This window comes from Arachis hypogaea, chromosome 5 (genome assembly GCF_003086295.3).
Source record: "Arachis hypogaea cultivar Tifrunner chromosome 5, arahy.Tifrunner.gnm2.J5K5, whole genome shotgun sequence".
NCBI lineage: Eukaryota > Viridiplantae > Streptophyta > Magnoliopsida > Fabales > Fabaceae > Arachis > Arachis hypogaea.
This window is the reverse complement of record NC_092040.1, coordinates 5,856,956-5,867,929: the sequence shown is the minus strand read 5'-3', so window position 1 is coordinate 5,867,929 and position 10,974 is coordinate 5,856,956. Positions and strand designations below refer to the sequence as shown.

At 37.3% G+C, this 10,974-nt stretch overlaps 1 protein-coding gene across 1 annotated transcript; it reads left to right on the top strand.

Annotated features, from left to right (window-relative positions):
* Positions 1-2,984: 2,984 nt before the first annotated feature.
* On the top strand, positions 2,985-4,723 carry LOC112800432 (AT-hook motif nuclear-localized protein 23-like). Its single transcript, XM_025842702.3, has one exon. The coding sequence runs from the start codon at positions 3,492-3,494 to the stop codon at positions 4,371-4,373; it is 882 nt and encodes a 293-aa protein (XP_025698487.1). The 5' UTR covers positions 2,985-3,491; the 3' UTR covers positions 4,374-4,723.
* Positions 4,724-10,974: the final 6,251 nt, after the last annotated feature.

The window sequence follows — 10,974 nt, the reverse complement described above, 5'->3', positions numbered from 1 at the left end:
AAAGAAGTAGAGTGTCCTTTTTACATATGGATAGTGAAAAAAATTTTCTAGCTCTAGTGTATTGCTTTGAAAAAATTCAGAAAAGTAAAAGATATGGTGTTAAGTTTTCGAACAGGAAACTGTTGAGTGTCTTTATCCGGTCATCAAATATCTTGCCAGAGCTAAAGATAAGTATATTACAAAAGTTGGAAGGTGTGTGAGACAAAGTGGGTGACAAGATTGTTTTACAATATCTCTATTACTGTTGTGTCAACCGGTGTGGAGTATATATGATACATTTATCATAGGTTCCGATGAAGATATGCACGTCTTGTTTCATTGTATGCAAAGTTTTCCATAAGTTAGATTACACGAGTTATTTGCCAAGTTAGAAGATGATGTCAATAGTTCTGGGGCATCAGCCCCGAATCTTCAATCGGTTACGTTGGGGGGTGCTTCAACCTTGATACCTGTGGTTGCATCTGCTTGTCCGTTGGTTGATCCTCCATGTATTGTAGTTGGAATGGCTAGTTTACTTCGTCTGATTCTTAATTTTATAGTTGAGGGTGGACCGGATCGAGTTGAAAATGCGATGCAAGATGATGATTCGGATGAAGAGCCCATTGACATTGTTGGGGACAGTGACAAGGATACTCTGAGAAATTCACCTACACATCATGAACCATCGAGTTTCGGTACACAGCAACATCCTCCACATTTCTCAATCTTGAACTTGGAAGCCATCGGCTAACAGCCGGACGTAGATCCTTCTTTTGGGAGTCAAGGACTGCATGATAGAACCGCTCTTATAGAATTTCAAATTGGCCAGAGTTTTCGAAGGAGGAAGCTGAGTTGAGTGAAAAGGATTACAGCATCTATCGTAGAGTTGAGTACAGGGTGATAGAATCAGATCATCTTAAATACCATGGGAGATGTAAGTAGTTTTGTAAAGATTGCACGTGGTTGATTCGCATTACACTATAGCAACGAAAGTGTACTTGGGAGGTTAGAGGGTACAACGGACCTCACACTTGCTTGGCTACCTTGATTTCATGCGATCACCGGCAACTTGATTGTCATGTCATTTGTGCGAGGATCTTTTCGTTGGTTAGAGATGATGCCGCGGTTACGATAAAGGTGTTGTAGCAAGCTACAGAAGCAACCTATGGATTCAGGCCTAGCGATAGGAAGGTCTGGATGGCGAAGTAAAAGGCAATAGCACAAATCTATGGAGATTGGGAAGAGTCTTATGGCGAGTTGCTTCGATGGATCTTTGGTGTGCAATCCATCATGGAGGGAACTATTACTCTGTCGAAGACTTCTTCAATTAGAGTTGTTGATCAAGTTGATGAATCCTCTACCTTATACTTTTATCGTCTCTTATTGACTTCTCCTCCTTGTATTGAGTCTTTTTAACATTGCAAGCCACTGGTCGACATCGATACTACTCACTTGTATGGCAAGTATGGAGGTACTTTGTTCCTGACTTTCGCGCAAGATGGAAACTCGAATATCTTGCCAATTGCGTTTGCACTTTTGGAAGGGAAAAATGCAGAGTCCTGGAATAGTATCCTCACTCACATCGGCTAGTAGCACTCTAAACATCTCGTGGAACCATGTGAAGTGGACTGTCATCTGCTTGACCTTATTTGGCGGTGGCAGCTCATCGAATAATTCCTGAAACCACTTCCAAGCTGATCTGCCGTCCTCCATAAAATTTTCAAAGTCAGTGAGGCACCTACTAACAGCTTTTCCATGGATGGGCAACCCCATTTGATGCGCGACATCTTGCAGCATGATGGTACACTCTCTGAACGGCATGTGAAAAATGTGCGTCTCAAGACGCCACCTCTCAATGAATGCGCTGACCATAGACTCATCCAACTAGAACCAACGACTGTTCAGCCTGGACAAGTGGTACAAACCAGCCTTCTCCAAATAAGGTATGATCCTTTCATGCATGGGTATATTCTGTTGCCTTCGAATGCTGTAAATAGTATACACCTACTCGGCTGCATCATGTGATAAAAATAACTACACCGTAATTATAATCAAATACTTTCAAGCCTAAACTATAAATTATTACTACAAATGTCCTAATCTAGTGCAATAACTACGTAACTGTTTTCTATCCAATCCTTTAGAAGTGAAAATAAGAAACATAAAAATTCCAATATATTAAAACATAATCAATAAATTACTGATAATTCTAATATATACATTAATCACATATTTAATATATATGACTGTCTAAATAATAAAATAGAATGAATGCTAATGTATTTTAGAATAAGTTACAAATTCATCAGTTTTGAATCTTAAATCTTAAATTTTAAATATTAAATTATAAATTTTAAATTTTATATTCTAATTCCTATATTCTAAATACTAGATTTTATATTCTAAACTCTAATACTAAAAAAAACAAATTAACCTCTTTATTAATGCCTCCAACAACGTGAATAACGCTGTTGAGTTAGTACAAGCGGTCTTTGTCCACCATGGTCCCACTTAAATATCCAAATGAAAGATTCGTCGGTGGCTATCGCGGTTTTATAATCAGCTTTCACGTAAATCGCGACATCTTCTAACAATTTATGACCGCCGTTGTTTTTTTCATAAATTGCTATAGACAACAACTATTTATGTAATCTACATTTTTTGTAGAAATTGTTACAGTTTTTAACAGTTTTTATCCAACTCGTTTGTTTATGTAGATCGCAGATGTCTATAGTGAATTATGTTCAATTTAAAAATTACTACAGTACTACACCGTGCAGCGGTTTATATAGATAAAAAAAAAAGTATACGTATCAAATTTTACAAAATTATAATATGATAAAATTGAATTTCAATAATTTTATTTAAGTAAGTCGTCCTTTATATAAATTTAAAAATTTAGGATCGCGTAGTAGGCACGCTCCGGGATCATGAGTGATCAAATGTTTCAACCTATTATATTTTTATTCAATTTGTGTCCTTCGAAGAAGAAAGCTTATTAAAACATTCATTTCCCCAACCAATTATTATTTGAATAATAAAGTTTTGTTTGGCCAAACAAATGACTGCGTCTTAGTGTTTGTCTCCTCCTGCAACTCTCTCCTCCTCCGTCTTCTTCTTCATTCCTTTTTCTCTCTGTGCACTCCATCCATCACACCCTCCTCTCTCCTTTGTTTTTCAACCCTCTCTATCTCTCTCTCTTCTGTCTTCTCCATTTCTCTCTTCTCTCATCTTTCTATGCATAAACTAAAAGCATTTATCTGATCCAATATTACATACACACACTACTTCCCTTATTTTAAAGGCAAGGGGGGGCAAAAGAACAGTTTTTATAAGGGAGAAATTTATTCAATTCACTCCTACTTCAATTCCATCCTATATTATTAATTATTAATAATATAAAATACTATATATATATTAAAAAGTTTTTACTAGTTTTGAGTTAATATATAATTCATTCTAATAATAATAAAAATAAATCTCTCTTTCTCTCTCTTGGGTTTGATGTGTCTATGGCTGGTTTGGATTTAGGAACAGCTTCACGCTTCGTTCAAAACCTGCACAGACCAGAATTCAACCTGCATCACAACCATCATCATCAACAACAACATCATCATCATCATCATCACCAACAAGATTCTGAAGAAGACGCCAACAACAACCACCAAGATCACTATGAGGATGATGCTCCCCACGACCACACGGGTTTGGACCTCGCAACGGCCTCCGCGGGAGATGTCGTCGCACGCCGTCCTAGGGGTAGGCCGCCGGGATCCAAGAACAAGCCCAAGCCGCCGGTCATCATAACCAGGGAGAGCGCCAACACGCTCAGAGCACACATCCTCGAGGTAGCCAGCGGCTGCGACGTCTTTGACAGCGTCGCCACCTACGCCCGCCGCCGCCAGCGCGGGATCTGCATCCTCAGTGGCAGCGGCACCGTCAATAACGTCACCATCAGGCAACCAGCCGCCGCCGGAGCAGTAGTCACGCTCCACGGCAGGTTCGAGATATTGTCCCTCTCCGGCTCGTTCCTTCCGCCGCCGGCTCCCCCCGGCGCCACCAGCCTAAGCATATACCTCGCCGGAGGGCAGGGACAGGTGGTCGGAGGGAGTGTGGTTGGAGAGTTGATCGCGGCGGGGCCGGTGATTGTGATCGCTTCTTCGTTCACGAACGTGGCTTATGAGAGGTTGCCTTTGGACGAAGATGAACAGCAGCTTCCAGGTGGCGGCGGCGGTCAGGGTTCCGGTGGTGGTGGTGGTAATAGTCCGTTTGGTGACCCGTCCTCAGGGCTTCCTTTCTTTAATTTGCCGGTGAATATGCCGAATAATGTTCAGTTGCCATCAGCAGTGGATGGGTTTTCACGTCCACCACCACCACCACCACCACCATTTTAATTTGATTACTATTGCACTCTTAATCTAATTAATGTGGATGTTCAAAGTGTTGATCCAGCAATTTTTGCAACTGCGCGCCCCTTCATCATGATCATGAGTTTGCCTTTCTTGAATTTGAGGTCAGCAAAATCAAATCGCGGACTACATATATATATTTGTTCTTCTTCTTCTTCTTGTTCTTGTAGTGTGGTTTATTCAGTGAGTCATGTCATGTGTACTTTTTTTTATCACTTGTTTTACTTACTTTCTTATATGAATTAATTAGTGTTTGTCTCAAATGTTTTTTATTTCAATTTTCAGAACTTTAGCTTGCCATTGAACTATATTTATAGTATGTTAGTCTTCTGTAATGTTGATCTTTTTTTTTTTAACTTCAAATTTCGTCTCTCTAATTAATTACTATCTAAATAATCATATCCACTGGTGCCTTCTATTTTATATACCTACATATCCCTAATTAAGGAGGATACATATATATTTGATATAAATATATAACAAGCGATATTATAGATACATTAGCGGTCTTAATATAATTCCGGCGTTGAATGTATATTAATAAACCGCAGCATAAGATCAAATATATAGCAGGTTTCTTCCGTATAAGAACTTCAAGTTGGTGATGCACAAGAATATAATATATAATCATCATGTACTCTAATTACATATAACACATTATCAATTTTTCGTCAATAAATCTTTATTAATGTTCCGCATGTTCACTGCCACACTCTATATTTTAGTTTGGATTATTAAGCCTATTTTTGATAAGCTTTCCCCACTGCAATAATATATCTATAGAGAGAAATGATATATATAAATAAATAAGCCTTTACCAACTCAAAAGGCTAACTTATATATATGCCATGCATCATCAAGCTAAGCTTTCCTGTCATTTTTGTTTAATTTGTGGCTGCATCCATGGAAGTCAAAATTTGTGAACCCAAAATCTGATGATAGTTTATTTTAGAATTCTTTTGATTGTTTTTATGAGACCTAAGCGTTTCATAATTATGTAAAAGAAATAAATTAAGGAAATGTATGCTTTTTTTTTTACTTAAAATTACTTATCTTAAAAGTTTAAAACAATAAAATGAGATAAATATATAATTATATTTTTAGGACATATTTTTATATAAAAGTCTCTTTAGAATTGATATAAATTTTGTATAAATTTCGAATTCTAAATTTTTTTTGTCATAAAAATATGAGTAAATACTCTTTTTAATTTATGATTATTTATTCGAAAAAAATAACATCTTTTCTATAATTCAAAAATTTTTAAGTAGTCTTCAAGTAATTAGTCTAAGTAGTTTTTGTAAATAAGTACCTGTTGAAGTGTTAAGGATCGGTTAGTCCAATAACAAAAACTATTTAGACCAATTAATTGTATAGTTGGAGACTGATTAAGAATTTTTGAATTATAAAAAAATATTTTTGACTTTTTGACAAAATAGTTAGAAATTATAAAAGACATTTATTCTAAAAATATTAAAGAGAAAGTTTTGGAGGTTAGCACTTTTATTAAAATTTGGCTAATATTTAATCAACAAAAGAAAAGTGATTAATTTCATATCATTGGACTCACACCATTTAAAATATTACTGATGATTAATTGATAACTACAAATCACAAAAACTACTCACCCTAACACTCTTCAATAATAATACTATTTTATAAAATTGTTTGTTCAAAAAATTTAAACTAATAAAAAAAACTAACACAATAATACTTCTTAGCCTAAGACTTGGACCAAAACTCCTGTCAATGAAATCAAATTAAACCCCAAAAAAATGCAATCATAATGAACAAACATAGTTAGGTATCGAACTATAAGTCAAATAGTGTAATTTCTTCATTTTTATTTAGAAATTTAAAATTCGAGTCTCGCTCTTAATTTAAAAAAAAAAAAAAACAAGTATAGCTATTTGGCTAATCCACTTGCTTAATTAGTATTATTAATATTATCTCAAATGAAAAATGTTGTTAAAAACGCTTTCTAACTCTACCAAGATAATTAATTACAATTAACAATATTATATAACTAGTAAATATTATCATTTTAAATTAATACGTAATCAGTAATAATTTATATTTAAAAAAATTTACACACATGAGATACATAATTTATATTTGTATTTATTAGAATTTATATAAATAAATCAACATAATTTATACCTACATCTGCTAAAAATAATAGACCAAAATTATTAAAATCTGCTTACTCCTAACACTTTCTGAATTATAAATTGTGAAATCGATTGCGTACAACCTACCAAGTTCCCCTTTGTTTGCCGGAATAGCACTCATCTTATTACAACTAAGTTTTGAGAAGCATGGAGGGTCTAATTTCGAAGTTCAACGACTCATGAATTATATATATGTTTTAGATAAGCAAATAATTATATACGAGTAGGCAGCTAGGTTTCCGGCGCCCAAAGGATTTTAATATAGCAAACATGTAATGTCAACTTTTAGTTATTCCCCACTATATTATTATTTTATATTTATATGCTAAGTGGGTTGCATATTTCTCTAATGGACAAAGTGCTGGGTTTGCAACCATAGTAGCTAGGGAAACCGTACTACACTTTGATCAAACAAGCCCTTCTTTCTTTCTTTATATCGTATCCTCCCCCTCAAATGCATTTGATTCCATAAAGCACTTAGCTTCGAGAATATGCTGCCAAAATAAATTAGTTTGCCCCCCTCCAACCAATGATCTTTGGTTACTATTACGTACCTTATTAGATGGTTATAAACATCTAAGATGTTTTCTGATCTCAGTATTATTTGAAAATGGAGTACTAGCTAGCTAGTTCAAGTGAAAAAGCAAGTGACACTTGAAGAATTTTAATACTAGTTTCTTTGGATATGACACTTAATTAATACTTTAGTAGTTTTGTAGAATATTTAAAATTATATATATCTTGTTGCTATTTTAGCTGCATTTTTAATGTTTAGATCTGAGCATTATTGAATGACTGTGTTTTAAAAATCTCTGACTTTATTAATTTAAACAAAACTAAGAATCTCTAGTGACGATCAAGTAATTAATAAGGTATAGCTAGCATAAATATATAGATTCTCTTTGACAATCAATTTTTTTTTTGATGAGCAAAGGGGGGAAGGACCCCAACAGCAAAAGAAAACAGAAAAGAAAAAAGCAAAAATAAAAGAGCAGATCAGGACCCTCTTAAACGGAGGGCCCCGTAACAATCACAAAAAAGTGCATAAGTAATATCAGATGGTGCTCTATCAAACAGGTGTAAACCAAGAGGCATGTCTTGCCCTTTTTTGGCTAGAAGGTCTGCTACAGAGTTAGCTTCACGAAGGGAGTGTAACCAAATAATGTGCTGCAAGCGAGCTGCCATGATACGAATGTCCTGAATGAGGGGGGCACAGGGATGAGTTGGGGAGCAGCCATGATTGATGAACTTGATAGCCGCAGCTGAATCAGATTCTACGACAATGGACTGGTATCCGTTAACTACCGCAATTTGTAGGCCATGGACGATTGCCCATAATTCAGCATGCATAATAGAGCATCCACCTAAATTACATGAGAAACCTTTCAAAAATCTACCATCTGCATCTCTAAACACTCCACCACATGCCGCATTGTTTCTATAGGCATAAAGGGAGCCGTCAACATTAAGTTTAACAAAATCTGTAGGGGGTCGAGACCAAGCAATGTAACAATTCCCGGCAGCCTGGAGGTTCCTGGGTAGAATGTTGCTTTTCGTGACTTTTAGAAACTCCTCCGACCGCGCTTTAATTCGACTCACCGCTGTGACCATAGGAACAGACTGGCCATTAAAAATGAGCTTGTTCCTGAAGTGCCATATAGAGGAGGCAGCTACACCAAAGAGACATGGCCAGTCATTCTTGCTAGTGAGGTTCTGCATCAACCAGTCCTTCAGATCCGTATTGAAAAAAGAGTTCACAAAATTGGGAGGGAGAAGATATTTCCAAATGCATTGTGCGTAGGAACAGTCTCGTAGCACATGAATAACTGTTTCATCATGATGATGGCACCGTGGGCAGGAATCATCGTTCGTCAGGTGTCTTCGCCTTCTCTCTGAATTAGTAAGGATGGCATTATGAGCCACCAACCAGAGGAACGTTCTGATTCGCTCCGGACCTTGCCAATTCCAGACTTGCCTAAAAACTGTATTCGGAGTATGTTGCTCTTCAGACAAGCTCTGGTACGCTGACTTGGTGTTGAACAACCCATCAGGGGTGAGACCCCAAGCTAAATGGTCAGTACCCTTCCATGGAGAGGGAGAAGAAATCGCCACTATCTTTTTCACCACATCCTCCGGTAATAGTTCTTGTAGCTTCCCAGTATCCCAATGCCCTGAAACGTCAAGAAACTCCATCAGTGAATTTGAGTAATTAAAATTACTACTTACCTGGTTTGCAACTCTATCGAGACGACCTAATCCCGGAACCCAGTTGTGGTCCCAGAAACGAATTTGGGCCCCATCCCCTATCCTCCAAATGCAGTTACTTTGGACTTCCGGCCACAACTGACAAATTCCTTTCCAGAGATTCGAGTTGCTCCTCTTCCTTTCTACTCTAGGAATGACATTGTTACCACTGCCATATTTTGATCTAAGAATTCTGACCCAAAGTGCGTCTTTCTTCTCAACCAAACCCCATCCCGCCTTCATCATGAACGCCTTGTTCATTTGGCTTGCATGTCTAATACCCAATCCACCAGAATTTTTCGGTTCACAAACTTTCTTCCAATTTAGCAGGTGTATCTTCTTAGACTGCTCTGTATCTCCCCAAAGAAAATTCCTGCATTTACGATCAATCATATCACAAGTAGAAGAAGGCAAATAGGCAGATTGCATAGTATAAGAAGGCATAGAGGATAAGACAGATTTCACCAGGGTAACTCTTCCCGCAAGAGAAAGAGATGAGGCTTTCCAGGAATTGAGCCTGGTATTGAGTTTGTTGATGATATCTTCAAAGGTATTTCTTGAGACTTTAGAGTGAAGAATAGGAACACCTAGGTATTTCCCTAAGTCATCAGTCCTGGCAAATTGCAACGTGTTGCTTATCTCTGTTCGGACATTATGCCCCACATTCTTGGAAAAGAAAATACGAGTCTTTTCTTTACTGACTTTCTGCCCGGAGCTTTCACAAAATGCCTCAAGGCACTTGTTAATAACATTGGCTTGATCTAGACTGGCTTCAGCAAACAGGATAAGGTCATCTGCAAAGCAGAGATGAGAGATAGGTGGGCCGTCCTTTTTCAGCCTGATAGGCTTCCAGAATTTATGATCCACCGCTGCACCAATAAGCTGGGACAGCCTCTCAATACAGAGAACAAAGATGTAGGGAGATATAGGATCTCCCTGTCTGATGCCTCTTAAGGGGGAGAACTCTTCCAACTCTTCACCATTCCACAGGACTCTCATCTTAGCAGTTGAGATGCAGTTAAGAATTAACTTTATAAACATTTGGGGAAGACCAATATCCATAAGGGTGTCACTGATGAAACTCCATTTTAACCGGTCATAAGCTTTCTCCAAGTCAATCTTGATGGCCATCCATCCTTTCTTCCCTTTTTTTTGTCGCATAGAGTGGATGACTTCTTGGGTGATGATGATGTTATCGGAACTGTGTCTCCCCGGAACAAAGCTACATTGAGTAGGCATCACCAATTTATCCATAATTTTTCTCAGGCGATTTGCCAAGATTTTTGTAACCACCTTATAGGATACATTACATAGGCTGATGGGCCGCAATTGTTTAAGGTGAGTAACAGGATCTACTTTAGGGATAAGAGTAATAAGAGTTTCATTAACCTCTCCAATCTTGTCAGGTTGGTTGAAGATATTCTTTATCAGGTTGCAGACATCATCCCCAATTCTATTCCACTGACTCTGATAGAAAATGGCTTGTAGACCGTCTCTTCCTGGGGCTTTCCAGCTTCCAATACTAAAGATAGCATCTTTAATATCAGCATTAGATACCTCTTGGTTCAAGCTTTGCAAATCAGTACTATTAAGATTGGGAAACATATTATTTACAATGTAAGGAACATTTATAGAGTTGTCAGAATAGAGATCCATGAAGAAGGAAGTAGCCATAACCTCGAGAGTTGCCTTGTCTGTGACCCAATTTCCATTATCATCCTGGAGAGACACAATCTTGTTTCTACGTCTTCGGATCATAGTTGAGCCATGAAAAAATTTCGTATTGCGATCCCCAAACTCAATCCACTTGCACCTAGACTTCTGGAACCAAAGAATTTCTTCTTGGATAAGGATATCTTCATACTCTCGCCATAGGTCCTGTTGTAGCTTATCAAGAAAAGGATTTGAATTGTATATCAAACTGCTGGTTATGCCTTGTAATCTTCTAAGGATTTTCTGCTTTCGTTTGAAAATATTCCCAAACACCGACCTGTTCCAATCCCTGATATGGTCTTTAAATGTCGATAAACCCTCAGTCCAGGAGGTCTGAATATTCCAAGAATTATTAACCACATTTCCAAAATCAGGGTGAGTAAGCCAAGAAGCAAGAAAGCGGAAGGGGCGTCGACCTCTATTATGATCCATAGGAGAAAGAAGTTGAAGGCATATAG

Bases quoted from the DNA above. Each gene is read 5' to 3' on its own strand.
- LOC112800432 (XM_025842702.3), top strand. From the start codon at position 3,492: ATGGCTGGTTTGGATTTAGGAACAGCTTCACGCTTCGTTCAAAACCTG.